This window comes from Sebastes umbrosus, chromosome 17 (genome assembly GCF_015220745.1).
Source record: "Sebastes umbrosus isolate fSebUmb1 chromosome 17, fSebUmb1.pri, whole genome shotgun sequence".
NCBI classification, from domain to species: domain Eukaryota; kingdom Metazoa; phylum Chordata; class Actinopteri; order Perciformes; family Sebastidae; genus Sebastes; species Sebastes umbrosus.
In genome coordinates, this window is record NC_051285.1 from 18,564,153 (window position 1) to 18,590,086 (window position 25,934).

Here is a 25,934-nt window from a genome sequence, read left to right on the forward strand (position 1 = left end):
CTGAAAAAAATGTTATTCATATGTAGAGTAAGCTGATCAATAAAGTATATTTAGAAAAAAAATATGTATACTGATTTTCTTTAACGCATTGATGCAATCGATCTTTCAGAGGTGAAGCTAGAGTGAAAATACTGGTATATAAAACTATCTTGTCACGAAGGAGGTTAAATAACGCTCCAAACTTATGCTACATTTTGGCGAGGAAAAACTGCCATGGCCATTTTCAAAGGGGTCCCTTGAAAATGGGTTCTATGGGTACCCATGAGTCTCCCCTTTACAGAAATGCTCACTTTATGGTAATCCCATACATTCATTTTATGATAAATACAGTACCTGTGAGGGTTTCTGGACAATATTTGTCATTGTTTTGTGTTGGAAATTGATTTCCAATAATAAATATATACATACATTTGCATAAAGCAGCAGATTTGCCCACTCCCATGTTGATAAGTATTAAAGTAAATAAAGTATTAAATATTTGACAAATTTCCCTTTAAGGTACATTTTGAACAGATAAAAAATGTGTGATTAATCACTATTAACTATGGACAATCATGAAATTAATCTCGATTAAATATTTTAAACGATTGACATACTGTATTTATAAATCAATTATTAATAAAATAAATGAAATGATGATTAATCGCACGATAATCCCAATTATATATATATATATATATATATATATATATATATATATATATATATTATTATATTTACCAAACACTGTATAACAATTTTGAGGTACCTGTACTTTACTTGGGTATTTCCTATGCTTTATTCTATTGCATTTACTAGACAGCTACATTTCAGATTTATATGATACTGTAGACATATACCTACTCTTCTATAATACTCTTTTTAAAGAAACACAGGAACAGTTTATAAAACATGATGCATTGTTTTAGATTAAACCACCCAACAGTGTGAAAAATAGCTTCAAAGTGAAAAAACCCCACAAAAATGTAAATGTTTCTTTCTGTATTTTGAAGATAATTCCTATGTACTTTGTCTTTTAGTGAATTTCTAAGTATTTTAACATAGTATCTTTTAGTTCCTTTAAAGGTAATATATAAGGTAAATCTAACATGTCTGACGTGTTTTTCTATGTAGCCATTAAACTATAAAGACAACAGGTTCCCCCCAGATGCGTGTTGTAGTCACAGCAGGTGAAACGAGAATCGCTCAGTTTGTCCCTCGTTGTCTCTCGTCTTCAGTCCCACGCCTCGCTGAAGTTGCTCCTCCTCTGTCTCTCCGGCTTTGTACCCAGAGCTGAATCCACGCTGCGGCTACCTGCTCCAAGATACCGGGGCTGCTAAACATCACTAAATGGCTCTTCACGTTCCCAAAGCTCCGGGCTTTGCCCAAATGTTGAAGGATGGCGCCAAGGTGAGGTTAAATCCGTATGTTCGAGTAGTTTGGTAGCTTTGAGTGTATGGTTGTGAGCTAGCATGCTAGCTAGCGTTAGCCGCTGAGTTAGCATGCTCATTCTGCGTCATGTGGGAGAGTTCTAGAAGGAAGCCAGGCCGCCCGGAGCTGCTGAACCCGGAGCTGCTGTGATGGACAAAGGGCTGTTTCTTTTCACCCGTCCTCTCTAGCACTATAACATGCTGTATATGGAGCTGTAGTGATAACCGTCTGTCAGGCAGCAGTCACACCCAGTAAGCGTTTAGCTAACGTTAACTCTCAGACTTTGTCACCTCGGCTGCTCAGAGATGCTGGTGCTTCCTCTTTTGGGTTAGCTTGAACTCATCTTACATCTGTTGGTGGGGTTGTACGAGTTGCTTATTGTCCACACATATTGATTACAGCTCACATTCCCAGGATAATGTTGATAGATCCATTAAAATCTTCTCAATATGCCAGTAACTGTTTGTCTTACATGCACACTAATGCCATGTAATTCACCTTCTGTTGTTCTGTGATGTAGCACTATTCAGGGCTTGAGGAGGCAGTCTTTCGTAACATCAGAGCATGTAAGGAGCTTTCTCAGACCACACGCACCGCCTATGGGCCAAACGGTAAACTCTCTACTCCAACACTAAGATATATTTGTATTATGTTTTGACATATTCAACCGTATATTGGTTTGGTAAGACAACAAAAATCAGTGATGGCTAAACTATGACGTTGTTGCCTTTTCAGGTATGAACAAAATGGTCATCAACCACTTGGAGAAGCTGTTTGTCACCAATGATGCCGCAACGATTCTCAGAGAGCTTGAGGTGAGGAAATTCGTGTCCAACATACTGTATAAAGAGATGATTTATAAATCAGGGAATTTAGCTCAATCCAAGAATGTCATTTTGTTTTTATAGGTGCAGCATCCAGCTGCCAAAATGATTGTAATGGCATCCCACATGCAAGAGCAGGAGGTTGGAGACGGTACAAACTTTGTCCTGGTGTTTGCTGGAGCTCTGCTGGAGCTGGCTGAAGAGCTGCTCAGGATGGGCCTGTCAGTGTCAGAGGTAAAAAAAAAAAAATGTAGTCACGGATCATCATCATCATCATACATGTTGTCCTGTGTAGATTATGTGATGATATAACGGCAGGGTCTTGTGATAGAAGTAGGGATGCACCAATGCGGGACAGGATATCGGGCCGATATTGACTCAAATAGCTGGATCGGGTATCGGTGACAATGTGACCGATCTATTTAATTCAATTCAATGTTTATTTTAATTCCTGTTTTAAGTTTTGACATTTTTTTGGCTGCAATAAAAATGTTTACACTTGAATTGTAATTCCTGTTAATTTTGAAGATTTTTTACCAAGTTGCTGGTGTACGATGTATTATTTTGATAATAGATAACACTTCCCTAAATTTATGTTATATATGTATTTATTTGTAAGGAAAGCAATATTTAAGTCAAATCTGATGTTGGCTTACACATAAAAGAATGATCTAAATCACTTCCACACAGTGAGGCATACAGCTTATTAATGAAACACTGGTATCGAATCAGTACTCGGTATCGGCCAATACCCAAAGCCCAGGTACCGCTATCAGTATCGTCACTAAAAAAGTTGGATCGGTGCATCCCTAGATAGAATCACTAGTATTGACTTTCTTCTTTGCAGTTACAAAAACATATTGGTAAGGGATATAATGTGGGCAGACACGTTTGTCATCTGAGGAAAGATGTTTTTGTTTCTGTTTTCCTGGAGAACCCTGTTCATGTTTTTGTTGGTGTGTTGAGTAACATCAAAGAAAAACACTTTTTAGAGCTGATGGAATAGAAAGCTTTATTTTCATCCTATTAAATATGAGATTCACAGTTGCCACTTCTGGTCAGTGCTTTAAAACAAATACTTGACAAGACTAAACGAGGCAGGTAAAACATATAACAGGTAAAACACACACACAGTTATAAAGCAGGTAAAATAGATGTAATAAATAAATATAAACAGAGGTATTACACTAGAGGAATAAAATAGGTAAATGTATGTAATGTAAACAGAGGTAATTGCACTTGTAAAATAGGTAGGGTATATGTAATAAATAAAATGTAAACAAAGGTAGTTGCACTTGAGGTATATATTGCATCAAAGGCTATATTGCACAGTCAAATGTATTTCACATTCAGTGTATTAATATTGCACAGATTTATTGTTTGTTCAGAGATATCGATATAATAGTCTGCAAAACATAATTTTTTTGCACCTCAAAGAAATGAATTGCTACATTTGTTCAGTGTCTTCTTTCCTCTTTGACATAGGTGATTGAAGGCTATGACAAAGCGTGTAAAAAGACTCTGGAGATCATGTCAGACTGCGTATGTTCCTCAGCCAAGAACCTCCATGATGTTAAAGAGGCGACATCTCTTATCCGCACAGCAGTCATGAGTAAACAGTACGGCAACGAAGACTTCCTTGCCAACCTCATTGCAGAGGCCTGTGGTGAGTCTGCAATCCAGACTTGGATAAACCAAACTAGGGCTGTCAGCTGTCAAAGATAATTAACTGTATGGTAGTATTGTGTTTCTCTGACTTTCTTTTCTTTACTGGTTTTGCTACAGTGTCCATCTTCCCAGAGTCCGGCAATTTCAATGTTGATAACGTCAGAGTATGCAAGATTTTGGTAAGCAGTGTTGTCCATATATTTTGTCTGTTTGTGTGTGTGTTGTTTGCCTCTGAGTTCATGTCTGGTGTTTTCAGGGTTGTGGAGTGACCGCGTCCTCCGTGCTACATGGCATGGTTTTTAAAAAGGAAGCAGAGGGAGATGTGACATCAGTAAAAGATGCCAAGATCGCCGTCTTCTCCTGCCCATTTGACTGCATGGTGACAGAGACCAAGGTAATGAATACTTCTGTCTCTCTTTGATGCTTTAGAAAAATCTGACCCACAAGAACAAAAAATAATTGAGCTTAAATTTTATGCTCTAACAGTCATTCCCAAAGACTGGGTCAGGACCCACAGGTCGGTCACAGGAGATTTTATTAGGGTTGCCAAATAAATTTGCAGAATTTCTTTCAACGTCTTTCAACATTTATATCTGCAGTACACCTTTGTGTCACATGAGGGAGCCTAAATGAATGAATGAATGAATGTCCTTATAACATTGAATCTAATATGAAAGGCTAGTGCACTTGTTTTACTGATGAGAGTAAAAAAAAAATGAGTGTTAACTCATAAAACAAAGTTGTGATTTATCAAATGTATATCTCTTCAAGATGGCTGGTTTACCTATTCAAAATAATAGACGATGAGGAAATGGCAGTAAAAATGGTCAAGAATGTTCACTTACGTTCAAATTTGCTCTTCTCACGATTTCTAGATTTCTAAGGCCCATTTGTGAATTGCGTTATGCGTTAAGTTTGGGAGACACTGCTCTAAAGCTGTGTTCAGACCAAGAGCGAAGCAAATTTTCATCCCGCTTTACTTGCACAAGTTGGACCGCCATTATCATTTTTGGTCATTCACACTAGACGCGCCAGAGAGAAGGAGCTTGTCTCCATAGATCACAACAACTTTTCTTTCCACCATCAACCATGGAAGAAATAACCACGGTTGCTGCTTTGTACATGTTTTGGAAGTCCCAGATATGTTGGAAAACCAAATGCCGTCATGACTGGGTTCATAACATCACCCGGCGACGAGCTGTAATCATATACAGCGCCATTGCACTGACTGTATCTAGCAAGCCACACGAAGCTACTGTGGTATGAACCTCAAATAAACAGATTGTGCTGTGATTGCAATAAACAGAACAAAAATATGCCGAAATAACTACATAATAATGCTGATTTGTAAAAAAAATCTGAATTCATGCTTTGTCAAGTCTGTCCGCAAGATGACAAGCAAACAACTTTTAAATTGCTTGTTTTCTGAATGGAGTTTGGATTGATAAGTGCCAGGCTATACAGCTGCTCCATTATACCCAATACTCAAGATAAAGTCATCTAGGCATTGGCTATATGATCTGGAATTCTTTTCGTAGAAGATATTTTGGCATGTCACATTACATAATAATATAATGATGTATAATAATTTAGCAGCTTCAGTTTCAGGGTCCTTGTACTGTTCATGCTGGCTCACTGTCACACCATCATGACTTACTGGGACACTTGAGTAGAACAAAGCCATCATGAATGTTAGAAGTAACACCTGTGCTTTTCCGGCTATGATGAGTTCAAATGTCTGCTGTGAAAAATGGTTGTTGTCAGGGGTTTATAAAGTCCCGCTGGCCCTATGAATGTTCTTGGGTGCTAACAATAGTCTCATTTGTCTCACAGGGCACAGTGCTGATAAATAATGCAAAGGAGCTGATGGACTTCAGTAAGGGAGAGGAGGATATGATGGAGGCTCAGGTGAAAGCCATCAAGGAGGCTGGTGCCAACTTGGTGGTAACTGGGGGGAAAGTGGCTGACATAGCGCTGCACTACGCCAACAAGTACAAGCTCATGGTGGTCAGGTAAGACCCAGATGATATCTGACAATCCAAAGTGTTAATCTGATGATTAACACTTGATAGTGATGGGAGCTAGTACGACATCAGAGTTTTCTCCTTCAAAATGAAACCTTTCATGAAAATGTCTTCAAACTAGGGCTGTCGAAGTTAACGTGATAATAACGAGTTAACGCAAATTTGTTTTCACTAATTACTTTAACGCATTAAGGCAACTTGCGATTTTTAGGTTGCAGTGGGGTCAGTTTTAAAGCTAGAGAGAAGATACTGGCATCATATGAAACTAGAAAACCGAAGGAATCAATTGGTACCAACCATACTAGCTTGTTGCGAAGGAGGTTAAATAACACTCCAAAGCTAAATTCTGGTGAGGAAAACTGGCATGGCCATTTTCAAAGGGGTCCCTTGACCTCTGACCTCTAGATATGTGAATGAAAATGGGTTCTATGGGTACCCTCGAGTCTCCTCTTTACAGACATGCCCACTTTATGATAATCACATGCAGTTTGGGGCAAGTCATAGTCAAGTCAGCACACTGAAAAACTGACAGCTGTTGTTTCCTGTTGGGCTTGAGTTTCCCATGTTATGATTTGAGCATATTTTTTTATGCTAAATACAGTACCTGTGAGGGTTTCTGGACAATATTTGTCATTGTTTTGTGTTGTTAATTGATTTCCAGTAATAAATATATACATACATTTGCATAACCAAGCATATTTGCCCACTCCCATGTTGATAAGAGCATTAAATACATGACAAATCTCCCTTTTAAGGTACATTTTGAACGGATAATAAATTTGTGATTAATCATGATTAAGTATTTTAATTGATTTACAGCCTTACTTCAACCAAAAGCACATTGGGGCAGATGAGAGATGCCTGTATTAATGTAGGGGTATTGCAAAGCCTTTATGGTATTATACCCCTTATCACAGTCTTAAATCCTCCTCCTTTCCCCATCAGACTTAACTCCAAGTGGGACCTCAGGAGGTTATGCAAGACTGTGGGAGCTGTAGCACTGCCCAGGATGGTGAGTGCCATGAAGTTTTGTTCAGATCAGGTGTATGAACCATAATAAAATGCACCATTACTGTATATCATGTATAATGATGTGTTTCTGCTTTCTTAGACTGCTCCAACTCCAGAGGAGATGGGTCACTGTGACAACGTGTACCTGACAGAGGTGGGGGACACTCAGGTGGTGGTCTTCAAACACGGTAAATCTTTCTTTGCTCCAGCCTCACATTTTAAACCGTATCTTTGCTCCATGTGAGTTTTAGGCTCACATTATTGTTTGGTCTCGATTGTTTTAAACAGAGAAAGAGGACGGTATCATCTCAACGGTGGTGATCAGAGGCTCCACTGACAACCTGATGGATGACATTGAGAGGGCTGTAGATGATGGAGTCAACACCTTCAAGGTTCTGGTCAGGGTAAGTCAACACAATAAACCGCTGTAGGATTTTTTCTAGCTTAAGTATTAAGAAATATAAATTAAAGAATCTGCCAAGAAAAAAAATGTTCACAGAAAAGATAAATATGCCACATTGAAGAGTATCTCCTCGTATTTCTCTCAAGGAGTAATTATTTAAAGTTGTTGGCCATTTCATCACACAAATTGATTTTCAATAAGTATCAACAAATCTCAACAGTCAAAGTGAATATTTATTAACTTATTTTATAGGGTGGGGATGATACATCTATCTCCATATTTGATACTATCCCTTTACTTACGATTTATTGCGATCTTTGTTAACTTTTTTAACACTAGACCATGGGAAAAAGTTGAATCTTACACATCTAAGGACTTTACTTGGGAAAATATCTAAATTAATACAGTCAAAATTAGATTTTCAACATGTATGTAGTCAGAGATGTCCTGAAGTCAAATATATCAGTCATTGTCAAGCATTATTTATAATTTATATATATATGTAATGTTTTATATTTCTGGTGAATATAATTGAATTAATCTGATTTCTATATATGTATTTGTTGTATTTTATGCCTTAGAGTTTAAGCTGAACCCTTAAATGTTTTTTTCATTAACGGCTTGACCTGCACAACAGCTACAGTTTTCTGTGTCCTTCACCATCTCTAGGACAAGCGACTGGTACCTGGAGCAGGAGCAACTGAGATTGAGCTGGCTAAACAGATCACCTCATATGGAGAGGTATGCAGATTTGAGCAAATAAACAGATGTGCACCAGGTTAAACTTCAGAGTAATGCCTCTCCTCTTGGTTTGTCCCTTTTTGTCTTTACTGCATCACTGGCCGATGATTTGCAGAAACTTGACCTTTTATTCCCCCTCTCTGTAGTCCTGCCCGGGTCTGGAGCAGTATGCCATTAAGAAGTTCGGTGAAGCCTTCGAGGCTTTTCCACGAGCGCTGGCTGAGAACTCTGGTGTGAAGGGCAGTGAGCTCATCTCTAAACTGTACTCTGCACATCACGAGGGAAACAAAAACATGGGCTTCGACATTGAGGTGTGTATGTGTACATGAGAAGGTTCAGAACAAATCAGTATTAATTTTGGCAGCTATTTTAGATTTAGTGTTAAGATGAAAATGCTGATTAGTGTTAGTCACATTTTAGTCATTTTTATCCTTCATAGTTTTAGTCGACGACAACTCAAAATGTTTATGTCCAGTTTTAGTCACCATCGATTTTAGTCAAAATGTTTTACCTGACTGCGCTCATTAATGATGCACGGTTCAGTCGCCCCCACCGGTACGTTATGAGAGCCAATCCGCCCACCCAGCATGTAAAAATATGCGTCAACTACCCGAACCTGACCCGACCCTCAAACCGCCAACTTTATGCATCATAGTGGCACAATTGTCAGGACTGAGGTGTGACACAAGAAGGACAGAGACGGACTGAGCGCCACCGCAGTGCATTGTGTGTGTATGTGTTTGAGACAGAGAGAGAGAGCGGAAGAGATGGTGGAAGTGACAAAATAAAGAGAGATTGTGGTAAAGTTTTTAAACTACATTTTAGTCTAGTCTTTTTATGTCAACGATATTGCATCTTTGATATCGTCGCCATTAGTGTTTAATGACGTTGGTGCCGTCTCGTCATCGCCTCGTCTTAGTCCTGGAAAAAATGTCGTTAACACTGGAAAAAATATTGAAAAATTTAAAATGAAAATCATAATTTCACATGTTGCCATATTGCACAGAATATCCTTCAGATAATGTTTTTTAAATGCTGTTACGGAGGCATTTAAAATAAAGTTAAGAGTCCATAATGTCATTTAACTTTCCATGTAGCCTGTTATGCTCGATCATGCACATTTAGCTTGTGGCTACTTGAGTTAAAAAATGCGTGCAAATACAAAAAAAAAATCATACTACCTCTCAGTTTTCCTGAATGCAGAGCAATTTATTGTTGGATGTGTAGAGCTACATGTATCTGTTTGGTTCTGATGATTGATAGTGTGGATATGATGTTGTCTTTAGGGAGAAGGCCCCGCTGTGAAGGACATGCTTGAAGCCGGCATTCTGGAGCCGTACCTGGTCAAATACTGGGGCGTCAAACTGGCTACCAACGCTGCCATCACAGTGCTGAGAGTTGACCAGGTGCGTACAGAAACTCACAAATACTTGCAACACACACATGATCATTAGCAGCCGCAAAGAAGGAAATGTTTTATGTTCAAGTTCCAAATCATTCACATCCAATGTTCCTTAACGACCAGGCAAGCATTATTTTATTTTTTCTTATTGTCAACAAATTGTATGAAAAACAACAAAGTGTCTTTCTGACTTCACTACTGTGGAACTCAGCCCAAAGCCCATTCATTCCTCACGACGACCCAAGTCTTTTGAATTACGAGTCATATTTAACTTTCACTTTGTAAAAAGGCTAAATAATTTACTACAACAGCTGGACACTGTAGTTTTTAGCAAACACGCAACAGACCAAAGTGAATTGTGAAAGCTAAGGATGTTCTTAAATTCAGTAGGTGAAGTGTTACTGGGAAGGCCTACGTGAATTAATAGTCTCCAGGTAGTTGACATCAGTGTGTGTGTATATATGTGCGATGCAGATCATCATGGCTAAGGCTGCAGGGGGACCCAGGTCTCCCAAGCAGAGAGGCCACTGGGACAAGGACGATTGGGACGAAGCGCCTGATAATTTTGAAACTCACCATTAGAGGGCGTACACACGCCTTTCCTCAGTAGGTCTTGGAATGTGTGTGCGTGTGTTTTTGACTCAAACAGATGTACTCACTCGCTCACAGGACACTGAATTTGTGAAATGTTTGTTCTTTTGCCTGTCACTACTAACACCGGGTGTGATGCACACAATGCAAAGGATTGTTGCGTAGCTGCAGCATTCAGCCACTTCTCATGTGTGTTTTAAACTAAATCACTTTGAGTCTGCACAAAACGGATGGTTTGATAGCATGCTGCATGCATTCATGAACTCTTTTCATTGCAGTGGACGTCCTCAGGCAAGTGCAGAATTTTAAAATGTTGTAAATGAGATGTGGGGCATTTTCCTCCAATCACTGTGAAGCCATTCTACTTCATCAGAAAATGAACCTGGAGTCTCTAGATGTCAGCCACTTCCTCTGTTACCAGCAGAGATTATTTATGCCAACTTCAGTTGATGATGATTCCTGAAGTGCTGTGATAAGTCCCAGCGATGAAACAATAGATATAAAACAGTAGATGTGACATTACGTCATAACTAATGGGATAATCATCTGCCATCTTACCCTTGGGTATTGTTTAAAATTGTACAGCAACTGGTTATCAGCTGTTCACCAAAAGAACCAAAGAGACCAGGGAGGCATGCATCACTTTCCACACGTCAGTATAGAATAGATTAACTTATTTCACGGCTTTGTTGAATACTTGATTCTGATTGGACAATCACGGCGTTCAACGGTCTGATATTTCTTTATAGCAGACCGTTGCTATGTATAACAGACCGTTGCTATGGGTGCAGTTCTGAAGGCGGACTCCAGCAGACCGTTTTTGTGTCAAATTATTGATTTTCTTATGCAAGTAGCCGTGTAATAAGCGGGATAGACGGTCATTTTTGTGAAATAAACCCCTTCAGGGCGCTGCAAGACTCCTCCGCTTCGCGTGCAGCATCGCCCCGTCAGGGTTTATGTCACAACAATGACCGGCTCGTTGTACATTATCCCTTACTTTGCTCACAGGTAATGTTTAATAATGTTAATGTTATAAGAAATTAATTAATATTACCATAACATAAACATAAAGTAAACAACATGTTAAAAACAAGAAGATAATATTAAGTTTAGACAACATTTTTTAAATTAAATCATTGTCTGCAATATAAATGCATAATTATGAGATTATCTTCATGATGGAAAGCATGATTTGTTCTCTGCTGAGTTATGATAATCAAAATTCAACCAAAATCTGTGTTTTTGGTTCATTCTAGACAGACACAGTTGTCTTACACTTAGAATAAAAAAACAGTATTGGTAGAAAAATACAAGGATTATAAGGACAACATAAGCCTCTTAGGTTCAAATTACTGGACCCAGGTAAGATGGCCGCCATATGGTTCCATACTGGAAGTCATTAGAACATGTCACATCTACTATTTTATATCTATGACTGAAACTAGCAGGATGCAGATTTAATCTTTTTTTTATTACTTTCTTTTGTCTGAAAAGCATCAGTTGCATTTTTCTATTGTAGCACATTTTCTCTTTCAGCAAACGTATGCCCATATGAGCTCATAAATGTTTCATCATTTCATGACCCTCCGTGCTATCAGTAGGGAATTAATTTGGCTCTTTTACTTTGAAAATATAGCCCAGAGTCATTATTTGAGCACATGAGCAAAGGATTTTAATATGTATTTGAGTTTTTTTCCCTGCTAACTACTGTCTAACAGGTATGTTTTGGTTGAATAACCTGCCTCAGAGCCTACAGCCTGCTGTGTGGATCTCGGTTTTGAGCTCTTGATTTTCCATCCAGAAAGGACTGATTGACTTTTGTCCTTTCAGATCATCATGGCTAAACCAGCAGGGGGACCCAAACCTCCCCAAGGCAGGAAGGACTTCGATGAGGACGACTGAATCTGATGCCGTTCAGCTCCAGCTGACGCTCCTGCAACCCTGAATGCTCCCACACGGATTGACAAAACCTTTTTTACTTGTTTATTTAAAGCTCAACAGTTTGGTTTATTTTGTAGAAATTACCACACATTGGTTAAAAAATATGTGAAAGTAAAAAGTATGGATGGCACTGTTTGCTTTATTTGTTCTTCGTCCCAAATAAAAGGCACTTGGGCTGTCATGTCTTGGTTTGGATTGTGTTTTTAATAGGGCTGTCAATGGATTAAAATATTTAATCGCATGATTAATCGCACATTTTTAATCTGTTCAAAACGTACCTTAAAGGGAGAGTTGTCAAGTATTTAATGCTCTTATCAACATGTTAGTGGACAAATAGGCTTGCTTTATGCAAATGTATGTATATATTTATTATTGGAACTCGATTAACACAAAACAATGGCAAATATTGTCCAGAAACCCTCACAGGTACTGCATTTAGCATAAAAAATACACTCAAATCATAACATGGCAAACTCAAGCCCAAAAAAAACAGCGGTCAGTGTGCTGACTTGACTATGACTTGCCACAAACTGCATGTGATTATCATAAAGTGGGCATGTCTGTAAAGGGGAGACTCGTAGGTACCCATAGAACCCATTCTCGTTCACATATCTAGAGGTCAGAAGTCAAGGGACCCCTTTGAAAATGGCCATGCCAGTTTTTCCCTCACCAAAATTTAGCACAAATTTGGAGTGTTCTTTAACCTCCTTTTCGACAAGCTGAGCCCGCTACAACCTCCGAGAGATCGATTGTATTAATGCGTTCAAAAATTAGTGCCGTTAAGACGAATTTGCATTATCGCAATATTGTTAACTTTGACAGCCCCAGTTTTTACTTTAGTGTGTGAATCTTGTCTTGATTTGAGTTTTCTTGTCATCCAATCAGGGGGAAAGAAAGTCAAGTTAGGGTGATGTAGGTGCCATTATGGCTCGGTTCTGTATATTTCCCATGTCACTTGACTCCATCCTGTCCTTCCCTTGGAGCTCATAAATCAGCACTGTATAGGCTCACTGCTTGAGCTACAAACATGCATGAATATACCTTTTACGTTGCCCCGTGGATTTGCTCTTGACATCATGTTGAGGCAGCAGAAATTATGCATGCACTGGTTTATTTATAGAACAAGTGAGTTGAACGGAGAGGTCGATTGAAGATCCATCACTATAGGATGCATTCATAGTTTTCGGTCTCGGCAGATGGCTTCCCACCCAGAGCCCGGTTCTGCTCCTGGTTTCTTCCCACTAAACGGGGAGATTTTCCTGGCCACAGCGCGCTTGGTGGATCTTGTTGGGTCTCTAAACTATGGTGTACGGTCTAAGACCTGCTCTATATATAAAGCGTCTCGAGATAACTTCTGTTGTGATTTGACGCTATTAAAAATAAATTGAATTGAATTGAATTTTATTGATGCACGCATTTGATTTTTCCCTGCAAACTAAAAACCAGGCTATGAGGTCTACTGATGCAAATATAAATTGTCACTTAGTATGTAGAATAGATGTGTGCGGCTGTGATTCCAGAGAGCAGCAGGGGGAGCTGAACTCCACCAGGTTGCTGTCTCATTGGATAGCAAAGATGTGGGCGGATTTGCGCTGACGTTGCCCATACTCGGGATTAACTTGTTTTTATGTCGCCATATCTATCACATTTTGCACCGGATAGCCTGCCCAACTGCAGATTGTTGATAAAGAGTTTCAAGTTAGCGTCTTCAAACCTTAAATTAGTCGGTGTGTTGTGCGTAAAGCTGTTGATAGGCCACCGTAAAGGCGCGCAGCACAATGTGAGGTGCCAGGATGAGTTAATAGTGCTGATGTCCTGTCACACTGATGGGAGCCGACGGCAGTAAAAACAGGAAGGTGAGTTGAGTGAAATTCCTGGTTGCTAAGGTGTGACGCGTGGGGGTTCCCTGTTTCCATGGCGATGATTTCACGAAATCACCAGGTAGCAACGACGATGCCAATCCTGGATGGCTGTTTTTTAACGTGTTTTCTACTACAGTATATTGAAGAAAGTGTATTCAAATTGCGTAATGATACATTAGTAATTTATATTATACTTGATGTTAACCCTTAAAATATTTTCTGTTGTCTTGTACCTGTAATCGTTACACTTTTATTTTGAAGGCGCTTCCGGTATTGGTATCTGAAATCTATTGACGTCTAACACAATATCCAAATGAATTCGTAACATTGCCCAGTCTCTTGTCAGATGTCAGGCTCATTGATGGCAGTTATTTCTGCTGGGTGACTATAGATGTGTGTGTCCCTTCATTTGGATCAGAAGATGATAACATCCTGCATGGTTGATTGCACACATCTCGCACCACAGAGCATCAGATCTGCTTTGCAGCCCAGGGGGAGGTAGAGGGGGTTGTGTGTGACCGTCTGGGTATCATCCGATAATCCGGAATTCATTTGGAATTCAAAAACGTTTTTTCGTTTTTGGTTTCTGAATCAAAAAATCGAAAAATGAATCAAACCCGGGGGACACTCAGAATTAGGTCTGTCAATCAATTAAAATATTTAATTACAATTAATCGCATATTTTTTATTTGTTCAAAATGTACCTTAAAGGGCGATTTGTCAGATATTTAATACTCTTATCAACATGGGAGGGGACAAATGTGCTTGCTTTATGCAAATATATGTATATATTTATTATTGGAAATCAATTAACAACACAAAACAATGAAAAATATTGTCCAGAAACCCTCACAGGTACTGCATTTAGCATAAAAAATATGCTCAAATCATAACATGGCAAACTCCAGCCCAACAGGCAACAACAGCTGTCAGTGTGTCAGTGTGCTGACTTGACTATGACTTGCCCCAAACTGCATGTGATTATCATAAAGTAGGCATGTCTGTAAAGGTGAGACTCGTGGGTACCCATAGAACCCATTTTCATTCACATATGTTGAGGTCAGAGGTCAAGGGACCCCTTTGAAAATGGCCATGCCAGTTTTTCCCTGCCAAAATGTACAAGTTCGGAGCGTTATTTAGCCTTCTACCCGACAATCTGTGAATTGGTCATCCTTATGTGCTCATCGCCTCAGTCATTGGTATGTGTTTATCTACAAAAGCATTCTGGGTATAATTCAATTTACAATCTGATCTTCAACTTCAAAACTTAGTTACCTTGAATGAGTTTAAAGCTCTGGTGAAATCGCTGCAGTCCAGGTTGTCTGTGTGCAAGCGTTTTATATGAGCAAGTTTTAATGTTGTTAATTTATGTGTTGTCTTTTACTTTTACTATAACTGTGTTGCTGCTATCTTGGCCAGGTCTCCCTTGTAAAAGAGATCTTTGATCTCAATGGGACTAACCTGGTTAAATAAAGGAAAATAAAATTAAAATAAATCTAGTATGACGTTGATCGATTGCGATCAATTGTGTTAATGCGTTAAATAAATTAGTGGCATTATAACGAATTTGCGTTAACGTGTTATTATCACGTTAACTTTGACAGCCCTATTCAGAATACATGTGTGTCCAAGTGGAGCTACACAGTTGGAAACATACTGTAATCCAACAGCCGAGGAGATGTGTTTGCACTGAGCAGCTCCCCGGTGTGTGTATATGAAGCAATGCCTAGGCAACTTTCTCTTGTTAAATATTGTATGTAAATATATTTTTAAAAGATCTCTCTTTGTCCTGCATAGCTTATGCCAGCACTGTTGGCTCATGAGTTTCTGGGCTACGAACTCCTAAAAGGTCAAGTAAAAGAAGAAAGTTGCTTTTAGCAGTGCACGTCTGCCTTGATAAGTGTTGATTGCATTAAACAGCCCCAACACTGTGTCCAGTGAACAGTCCCTGGAGTTGTCTAAAACATGCAGAAACGCTAGCGAGGCCCTTTAAGATATTGGTAGGAAATTCATATGACAGGGTTTTTGCAAATGTCTTCCCAGAAAGCATGTTAACTGATATTACTGTGTTGCACCTGCAGCACCATCTACTAACCTGTACCGTAAAGCTTCTTGATGCATCCATGTCCCCTTGTTCCCCCTACAGAGGCCCACTGAAGGGCAGGAGGATGAGGACTTCTCATCTGGATGGCGTGGCTTCCTCTCCAGCATGGGTCTGTCTATCCCAGCATCCCTCTGTCGCCTGGCCCCACCTGCCCTGCGTCTGGGCCAGCATCGAATGCTCCAAGGCAAGGCCCCTGACATCCCAGAGCACGTCCTGAGGTTGGCGGGAGTCGGCCCAGGCAAGCTGAGAGCCGACTGGAGTTTGCCGGGGTTCATCACAATGTTCCTGCCCGAATTCCCCCACAGAACTGTGCCTGGGCACGAACACTTTCAGGTAGACCTCAATTCCAACATAGACACCAATAATGTGTCAGGCTTGATATTATTGGGTAATGTCTCTGCCTCTCTGCCTCTGTCACTGTTTTTCACTCCACCAGGTGTTGAGTTACATCGCCAAAGGTTCGTTTGGACCCATTCTGAAAGTGAAGGACAAGACCAAACAGAAAACATATGCTGTCAAAGTCAGTCTTCTGTCTGAATCTCACATTTAAATGTTTATTTGATTGAACAAAGCAACGTATGAACAGACAGTTTATTCATTCATGAAAATAGTGTAGTACATACTAGGGCTGTCAATAGATTCAAATATTTAATCACGATTAATCGCATGATTGTCCATGATTAATCGCGATTAATCACAAATTAATCATACATTTTTTTATCTGTTCAAAATGTATCTTAAATCGATATTTATCACGGATTTAATACTCTTATCAACATGGAAGTGGGCAAATATGATTGCTTTATGCAAATGTATGTATATATTTATCATCGGAAAACAACTATCAACACAAAACAATGGTAAATATTGTCCGGAAACCCTCACAGGTACTGCATCTAGCATAAAAAATATGCTCAAATCATAACATGGCAACCTCAACTCAACTCAACAGCTGCCAGTGTGTCAGTGTGCTGAATGACTATGACTTGTCCCAAAACTGCATGTGATTATCATAAAGTGGGCATGTCTGTAAAGTGGAGACTCGTGGGTACCCATAGAACCCATTTTCATCCACATATCTTGAGGTTAGAGGTCAAGGGACCCCTTTGAATATGGCCATGCCAGTTTTTCCTCTTTCGCACACCAATGGATTCCTTCGGTTTTTTAGTTTCATATGATACCAGTATCTTAACTAGCTTTAAAACTGAACCCGGTACAACCTCCAAAAGATTGATTGCGTTAATGTGTTAAATAAATTACTGCCATTAAAACGAATTTGCGTTAATGCGTTATCGCGTTAACTTTGACAGCCCTAGTATGTACAAATAGGCTAAAGTTAAAAGACAGACAGTATGAGATGGTTGGTTTTGACACATGCTTTACTTGATACTATTTTTTACTTAGTATTTGAAGTGATTATTTATAGACCTGTAAAATTGAAAGTAAAAAAAAATACAGAATGTTTTATGCAGGCAAAACATTTTCAAAAACCATGATGTTCATGAAGTTGACTCAAAGGTTCTTTTTAATCGTCAAGTCAGGACATGTCGTTTTAACTGTAGTCATTGAGGCTTTTAACGTACACACCAATGCAATTATTATAGTAAACTATAATTATAATTGTGAAATGAATATTTTTGTGCATAGTAAGAAAAAATCCTTTCAGTCCTGTGTAGTCTAGTTTCATCTCAGTATTTTTGCTGTCTGACAGGTCATACCTAAATCAGAGATTCTAAGACTCGGGGTGTTGGAGCAGTCAAAAGAAGAAGTCATAGTCCAGGTAGGTATTAAGAACTGGCATTAATATCATTGTGAGTTTGTAGAAAATATAATGTATTTTTAGACATATATGACAATATATGCCTTTGAAGGATTTCTTGGTGTTGGAAATACAGTAAATACAGCAACCAACATCATCAGTCATCAGTATACCTGAGCCACTTTTTATACAATAATAATGCGAATGGATTAAAATCTCATTTTGTGATTGTTCTGAGAGGTGATAAACCTTTTAGATATTTTTATTCACTCTTCCGCAAAAATGATGCACCTGTGATGTCTAATTTGAACCATGTCTAATTCAAAACATGCCAATTTTGAGTCTTTGAATTTCACCAACAAGACCTGAAGTTACTGAAGTTGTAAGTGAAGTCATATCTGGGAAAACTAGTTAGAGCCATTGGAGAGAAAAATGTAGACCTCTCTTTGATCGGTGGCCAAAATTGAGATTTTTCAGGTTGATCTTGGACCTTTGCCCGCAGCGTCAGGTTCGCCACCCATTTGTCCATGACCTCCAGGACTGCTGGCAGACCCAGCGCCACCTCTACATTAGTGAGTCAGCCAGGGACCAGTGACCAACCCAGATCTACTACCCAGCAACCCCTCACTCCACCTTCTCTCACCTCAGCACTGGTAGTCTTGTCCAAAATCTCCCCAACTCCCAACACCCAGAACATGATGACCAAGAGACAAAGAGGCTCCAATTAAGTCTTTTTATTCTGGTTGTTTTCAGTGGTGGAATGTAACTAAGTACATTTACTCAAGTACTGTACTTAAGTACAATTTTTGAGGTACTTTACTTGAGTATTTCCATTTTACACTACTTTATACTTCTATTCATCTCAGAGGTAAATATTGTACTTTTTACTCCACTACATTTATCTGACAGCTTTAGTTACCTTACAGATTCATATTATTAAATCAAAATATAATCAACTAATAAATGATGATGTATTATTGTAGATTAAACTACCTAGCAGTATATAAAGTCATTAAAACAAGCATCACCTTCACCAGCTGCAACATTTAAGTGATGAACACATTAATGCATCAATAATTATAATACAATAATATACTATAGATTATTCTGCATAATGAGTACTTTTGCTCCTCTACATTTATTTGACACTTAAAGTTAGTAGTTAATTTTTACATTAAAAAAAACGTATAATATGATGAAGCACTTTACTACTTATATACCCAGTAGTACACAAAGTATCTCAGATTAGCTCCACATTGATGAACCTCATTAAAATACATTTTGACATGTATTCATTAGTGATAAAAACAGAATAATATCATATACTATAATAAAGGAGCCATTCTGCACAATGAATAATATTAATTTTGATATTTATAAACTGTTTTCAGGCTATTAAATAGGTGTTATCAGTCCCTATATGCCCCATAGATGTGGGTCAGTAGGGGCCTACTATACCCACTAGTAGGTTTTATCATCTATTCACATGGTTGATCACCAAAAGAAGGAATAAAAGAAGACAACAGCCACCTCTAGCGACTGTAGTAATTATGACAGAAGCAGAAACGAAAGCGGCGCTGTAGTATGGACAGTGTGATATTCCATGAGGGGTGGTGAATGTAAGACTTTTACTTACAAAAGAGTATTTTAAGACTGTGGTATTTCTGCTTTTACTTAAGTAAATGATCTGAGTACTTCTTCCACCACTGGTTGTTTTGCCAGAGACTTTAACCCCTACAATCTTAATCTACCACTGCCTGTGAGTCCTATATATGCTTTGCCCCTTTTTCCTCTCCTCCAGAGCATTTACTCTTTTTTTTTTCTAAATCAGCCACTGACTCAGAAAGTGTGACCCAGTTTGTTTGCTACCCCACCCCCTGTGCAAAGACAGCAAAGTTAGCCCGGGGACCAGATGTTGAACGCTGCTGCAGCTCAACAACAACAACACATGCGTCACATTCAAAAGAGAGGACGCCCCTGCTTGCTTACACAGTGAATCATCACTGATTCATTAAGCCATAAATGTAGATACTGGGCTTATTTGGAGCAAATCAAGACTATATGAAGTCATCCTCCTGTATTACACAGGCCTGAGGCTAGATTACTATGTCCAAGTAGAGAGGGATGGTTCATTATTCCAGACACACACCTATTCACTATTCACCCCAATCCACTTTTTACCTTTATTTTCCAAAACTAGGTGCTTTGGCAGCAGACTGGCTAAAAACAGACGACAGTAAATGTTTGGTTCTTAGAGGAAGTTAGTTTTACACTGTCCTCACCTCCAGATTACACTCCTCTTTCCTAATTTCTGTCACCAGTGTGTGCTCCACATCCCACTGACCTTCACCACCCCTCACACCTCACATTACATGACAGAGGCATGTTTTAATTATGTCTCTCCTCCTACAGTGTGTGACTACTGCAGTACAGGAGACCTGTATACCTACTGGCAAATGATTGGTCAGTTCACAGAGGACACAGTGCGAGTGTTTGCAGCAGAGTTGGGATGTGCGCTCGGTGAGTAGGCTACTATACTTACATCAGAAGACCCCTTATAATCATAACAATTAATCATAATCAACAATCGTAATTAAGCATATGCTAAATACCATTTGTACTCCTAGCCATATTGGTACTATTTGTATTGTAAAACGTATTAAAATAAATATTTCAGACTTGTTTCATAGTGATAAGCAGAAACACATTTCAATTTGAATCATGTTAATGCCAATCCAGACATTTTAAATTCCAAATTTCATGCTTACTTTCATGCTTCAACTTTAAAACAATGAATGTGTCGCTCCTTATTCAAATCATTGGAGGAAAGCTCTGAACAAATCATAACAGAAGTTATCATAACAGTGTTGCAAAACACATCATAGTGCTTAAGCATATTACTTCAGAAAAGTTTGAATGGAATATTTGCATTAGAGTGAATGAAGTGATTGATTCATGACAGATTGATGTAATGTGTCACAATCATATCAGAGTTTCTACTGGCCCAAAGCTAATGTGGGTTAGAGTAATGGACACAGCATACTTGTTTTATTAGTGCAAATGGTCCCCATCTGTAGATATGCAATTTTCAATGATACCACACAATTTTAAAATTTGTAGCAAATTATTTTGCAGACCCCCTGACAGAGTGTCATGGACCCAACTTTGAGAATTACAGACTTACATATTAAACACCTCACTTTTCTCCTCTAATATCCTAATTAGATCAGGGGTGACTACAGGAAAGTTCCCATAGCTAACAGTATTTAATTGTAAGTAATTATAAAAAGAGGACTAAAATGAGATGAGCTCTCAAAGGATTTCCCACAGCGACTAAGCAGTGCAATGGGTTTTAAATATGCCGGTAGGATTTGAAACATCTTAGTTCTCTAGTTGAGTTTGATATTTTTATTCTTCTTTGCTGTTTTTTTTGCAGGCTTTCTGCACGACTTTGGGATCATCCACAGAGATGTGAAGGTAAGACAGGGATGGTACCAATTGCAAACAAATGTATTTCTTTTTAACAAAGATTGTGGGATAACATCAGTCCTTACTTAACAAGTAATAAAGTGTAGTAAAGTGTCAAACGTCAAATGTCGAAATCTAATGCTAAGGAAAATCTGCTACAAGATTATTTTTCATAGTATGATTAATTTAGTATGTTTTTTAATATGGATGGGTATCTAATTCAGTCTTTTTGGTACTGTTTTTGTAGATGGAGAATATCCTGCTTACAGACAATGGTGAGTAAAAACCAGCAGAGAGCAGCATAGCTCTGGTGTGCAGGAGAACCTTCCAGAGAACATCCTGACTGTGCACATTTGTCAGTCAATGAACATTAATGCAAACAGCATATCTGTTAGCACTGAGGGGGAACAGCTTTTGTATCCAATTAATGAGATCAGATTAGATGGGAATATTTAGATATTTTACACCAGCTGCATCAGTAAAAAGAATCTCATGCCACATGCGCATAATGATGCAGAGAAAATGGTTCTGTCCTAGGACACCTCCGCCTAGCTGACTTTGGTTTGTCCCGTCGCCTGGAGAGAGGAGGAAGGGCTTTTACCATCTGTGGAACCATCCAATATATGGGTGAGAAATATTCCACATTTCACATCTGCAGATGCAGTGATCTGCAGATGCTGAGGACATATTAACAGACCAACATTTTGTGCTTTATTTTAATCTATTATACTGGGAAGTGAATATATGAATGTACAAAGATGTAGTACATCCAGTTCTGTGAGCATGCTCTGTCTGTTCTGCAGCCCCAGAGGTGCTCAGCGGCGGACCCTACAACCATGCAGCTGATTGGTGGTCGCTGGGAATTCTGCTTTTCTCATTGGTTACTGGGAAGGTGAGCTCTTTCTGCCCTGCATAATAGTACTGCAGACATTACTCACAATCATTCATTCAGTGATGTAGCTGAGATTGAATTTTGCTGTAAAAGAAGAATGTATAGAGTATATTTGATGCTTTCTTCCTGAGGTAATTTTACAATTTAAAGGACTCAATTTGTTTTCTTAATCTAGTCATTAGAAGCCTTATCTTTTGCCATGTGAAAGTCAAAAATCTGGCCTTCTGAAAATTGAAACAGCCTGAATTATTTCTAGGGATGCACCGATAATGATACCGGATCAGATATCGGGCCAATACTGACTCAAATAGCTGGATCGGATATCTGTGACAATAGGGCCGATCTATCAAATCCATTTCTATGCATTATATACTGAAATTTTAATTCCTGTGTAAGTTTTGACCAATTTATTGCTGAATTAAAAAGGTTTACACTTGAATTGTAATTCCTGTTAATTTTGAAGAGTTTTTACCAAGTTGCTGCTGTACGATTTATTATTTTAATAATTAATAACAATTCAGTAAATTTATATCTATGTATTTATTTTTAATATTTTGTTTTACCAAGTTAGGAAAACAATATTTAAGTCAAGCCTGATGTTACCTTACACATAAAAGAATGATCCCAGTCAGTTACTTCCACACAGTGAGGCATACAGCTTATTAATTAAACACTGTTATCTGATCGGTACTCGGTATTGGCTGATACCCAAAGCTCAGGTATCGCTATCGGTATCGGGACTGAAAAAGTTGGATCAGTGCATCCCTAATTATTTCTCTTCATGTACCTCAAACTCTCCTCAGTTCCCCATGCCTCCAGAACCAGACCACTGCAGTATGCTGTGGAAAGTGAGGAGTTTTCCCTATGAAATACCCCTCTGCCTCAGCTCCCCACTGGCCTTGCTGATAACGGAGGTATTTACACAAAGTCTAATCACATTGCTACAAAACATTAAAATCTACACTTCAGACTGCTTGACTACATACACCAGTATCTACTAACTGCTCAGTATGGTTTAATGTCGTATCATGACCTACACACATTTCTCTTTCCAGCTTTTGTGCAAGACTCCCTCCCGCCGCCTGAGGACCCTCGATCGTTTCAAACGCCAAACCTTCTTCCGTGGAACAACTTTCGACCTCGCCCTACTGCAGCGCCAGCCTGTGGAGGTAACTGATGAATGTCTGTGTGAGGAAGCAACAACTCCCTCAGTAACTGTTTGGTAAAGCCAAGTGGGGTTGATCACAGTTATCTTTGTTTTTCCTTATGTGGGTAGTTAAGGGGTTAATTGACTGACAGGGACTGAGTGGCTCCAAGTGTAATCAGGTGTGCTCTGATTTCCCAGGTTCTCACTGCAGGTGTCTCCAGTCTGAGCTGATGGCAGCACTCGCCTGATAAGCCAGTTTGAACTGGAAAGGCGGGCTGTTAGGTTATATGACCATGTGTGAAAGTAGAGTTTGGAAAAGAGAGTGGTAAAAAGAGCAGCACCAGGCACATGCCTGGTGAGCAGTGTAACTGAATGCAGAGGATGATTTTCCCTCCATGTGTTTTTTCCTTTGTTTGATGGAATTTTTACAGACTGAAAATAAAAGTCTGCCTTATTTTTCAAGCATACTTACCTGCCAGTGTGATGATTTCTCTTCGTGACTTTTCACCTTGCTCTCCTGCACCTCACCTTGCAACAGTCTGGATGTTCAAAAGTCAGATTGTTGAGGAAATGTTCAGTAATGCAAGAAAAGTGTTTTTTTTTTCTCGTCACTGTCACAGGTGATTCTGGAGCTGAGAGAGAGGCCAGACCGAGCTGCCAAAGCTCGACGAGGCCTCACTTTGTCTCTGCAGCCTCTTAAAGGCTTCGACTACGACTCGTTCCTCAGCCCTCCCGCCACGCCGGACACACAGTGGGATGCCGACACACAAACCCACACAGCTGTGCCGCTCCCCGGCCCAGTACTCCTACTAAAGCCTGCTCAGGAAAAAGGCTCACGCAGAGAAGTGTTTGTGTGACGTGCTTTACAGTTTACAGTATGGTTACTAACACACTAAAAGTAAAGGCCTACGTGTATGTATTTCTGCACATTTATTCACCCTCACTCACAGGTATGGTGCACCTTGTAAAATGTCTTATTTAGTAAAAGCCATAATAGCTGATCATGATTTAATTTGACCTTAGAAATGAATGATTACCATTTGAGAACAAAACTTCCCCACTTGTATTGGCAAGTTTTATGTTGGATTTTATTGAGATGTACTGAACACTTTCTTTTTTTACTTGTTTGCCTTTCTCCAATGAGCACCTTTTCAAGCCAACCGGGTTTGCCCAACAGTTGTGCAAGAAAGGTGGCACTATTGTTGTCCATCTACTTTCAGTTTTCAATTGGTCATGCCCTGTTAATACATTGCTATCACCCCACATAGAAAAGTCATGTTGGTTGAAGACAACGCAACGTTTTTGTTTGTTTTTTTACAGCAAGTTTTATGTAGTCAAGTAGAAATCCATTCAACCCCCCTCAAGAATATGAGTGTATTTCTGAACTTCTGCCTTTATTTTCATGTTGCATGATTATGAAACCGTATTGGCAGAAGCGGATGAACGAAGCCTCATTTTCTGAGTGATTATGCTGTGATCTTTACTATAAAACCTATTCTGTACCTTTATTTATGCTGCGATACAACCTTTCCCTAACTTGCTTAAATTCTTAAGCTGTAGTAACGTCGCACCACAACATCAGATAAAGATGTTTGCGCCTTCAATGTCCGCTTTAGTTTGAATCATATATAACTTGCGACTCAGGGGAGCACTCGCTGGTTTTCCCAAGTCAGCCTTGATTTTGACTCCAAGATGACGCCCAGCTGTGCAGATCTGAGCTGGGACTGTACGGGTTGAATTAACAACAGTATTGTTTACCTCCTGTTAACATTTTGATAGATACAGGGCTTTTTCTATTGTCTAAGGCTGCCGTAACCCTAGCCAGTAATCACACCTTCATGCACTTACCTGATCATCATATTATATTATGATTTTGTAAAGTATGCCCTGGCGTGTACCCAGAATGCCTCACATGTGACCCTGAGCTTGCTTTTGTTTTTGTCACAAAAAATGCTTATTTATAAATTCCTCTTTATAAAGTTTATATGACTATTTTGGATGCCATTTGGTGTTATATGTTATGTAACAATGTATTTTTGTAATAACCATGTAGCACAGATGGACTATTAAACTCTTACTATACAGCGACCTGCTGATTTGGATGTCTTGTTTGTGTGAGATGGCTTGAAGAAAGAGGCATTGCTTCACTTTTCCTATCAGTTACGCCACATTGTTTCTGCAGGAACATTGTGTGGTTAGGAAATAACAGTTTGCGATCCAGCAGTGGACATTTACTTAAGTACAACTGATAATGTATACTTCTACTTTACTGCATTTCAGAGGTAAGAATTTTACTTTTTACGTCACTATATTTATTTGACAGTTTTAGTAACTAATTACTTGACAGTCTCATATTTTAGAATCAGTATATAAAATATTATATCTTGTTTTAAAGCACATTAAACCATCCAACAGTACATCAAATTAAAATAAGCTTTACCTTGACCAGCTTTAAAATACTGTTTCAGGTTAATGCATCAGTAATCCAAAATAAATAATAACGAATCTAACACTCATGGTGGCCATTTTGTCTTCCATACTCAGTATTAAAGTAGCCTATATTTGGCTAATATGTAACATTTTAAATGCAGGACTTTTACTTGTAATAGAGTATTTCAACATTAAAGTATTGCATCTTTTACTCAAATAAAGGATCTGAATACTCACAGACAGTATTTTATGTAAAA

General features: G+C 38.9%; 2 protein-coding genes across 3 annotated transcripts; both read left to right on the forward strand.

The window, feature by feature from the left end:
• Nucleotides 1-1,329: 1,329 nt before the first annotated feature.
• cct8 (chaperonin containing TCP1, subunit 8 (theta)) lies at nucleotides 1,330-12,196 on the forward strand. 2 transcript variants are annotated; one of them, XM_037748691.1, is made up of 16 exons: nucleotides 1,330-1,389; nucleotides 1,931-2,021; nucleotides 2,146-2,225; nucleotides 2,319-2,468; nucleotides 3,720-3,900; nucleotides 4,020-4,081; nucleotides 4,159-4,296; nucleotides 5,736-5,914; nucleotides 6,872-6,938; nucleotides 7,038-7,125; nucleotides 7,226-7,341; nucleotides 8,010-8,081; nucleotides 8,228-8,392; nucleotides 9,368-9,487; nucleotides 9,958-10,089; nucleotides 11,905-12,196. In XM_037748691.1, exons 1-15 carry the CDS (start codon nucleotides 1,330-1,332, stop codon nucleotides 10,063-10,065), a joined length of 1,677 nt encoding a protein of 558 aa, XP_037604619.1. In that variant the 3' UTR covers nucleotides 10,066-10,089; nucleotides 11,905-12,196. The 2 variants fall into 2 exon arrangements, with proteins under 2 accessions (XP_037604619.1, XP_037604620.1); XM_037748692.1 differs by lacking the exon at nucleotides 9,958-10,089.
• Nucleotides 12,197-12,580: 384 nt separating this feature from the next.
• Nucleotides 12,581-24,540, forward strand: rskrb (ribosomal protein S6 kinase related b). Its single transcript, XM_037749629.1, has 13 exons — nucleotides 12,581-13,871; nucleotides 16,024-16,314; nucleotides 16,418-16,501; nucleotides 17,693-17,761; nucleotides 18,243-18,312; nucleotides 20,153-20,260; nucleotides 21,177-21,217; nucleotides 21,456-21,483; nucleotides 21,746-21,835; nucleotides 22,012-22,100; nucleotides 22,904-23,014; nucleotides 23,156-23,269; nucleotides 23,868-24,540. The coding sequence occupies exons 1-13, from the start codon at nucleotides 13,842-13,844 to the stop codon at nucleotides 24,102-24,104; spliced, it is 1,362 nt and encodes a 453-aa protein (XP_037605557.1). The 5' UTR covers nucleotides 12,581-13,841; the 3' UTR covers nucleotides 24,105-24,540.
• Nucleotides 24,541-25,934: the final 1,394 nt, after the last annotated feature.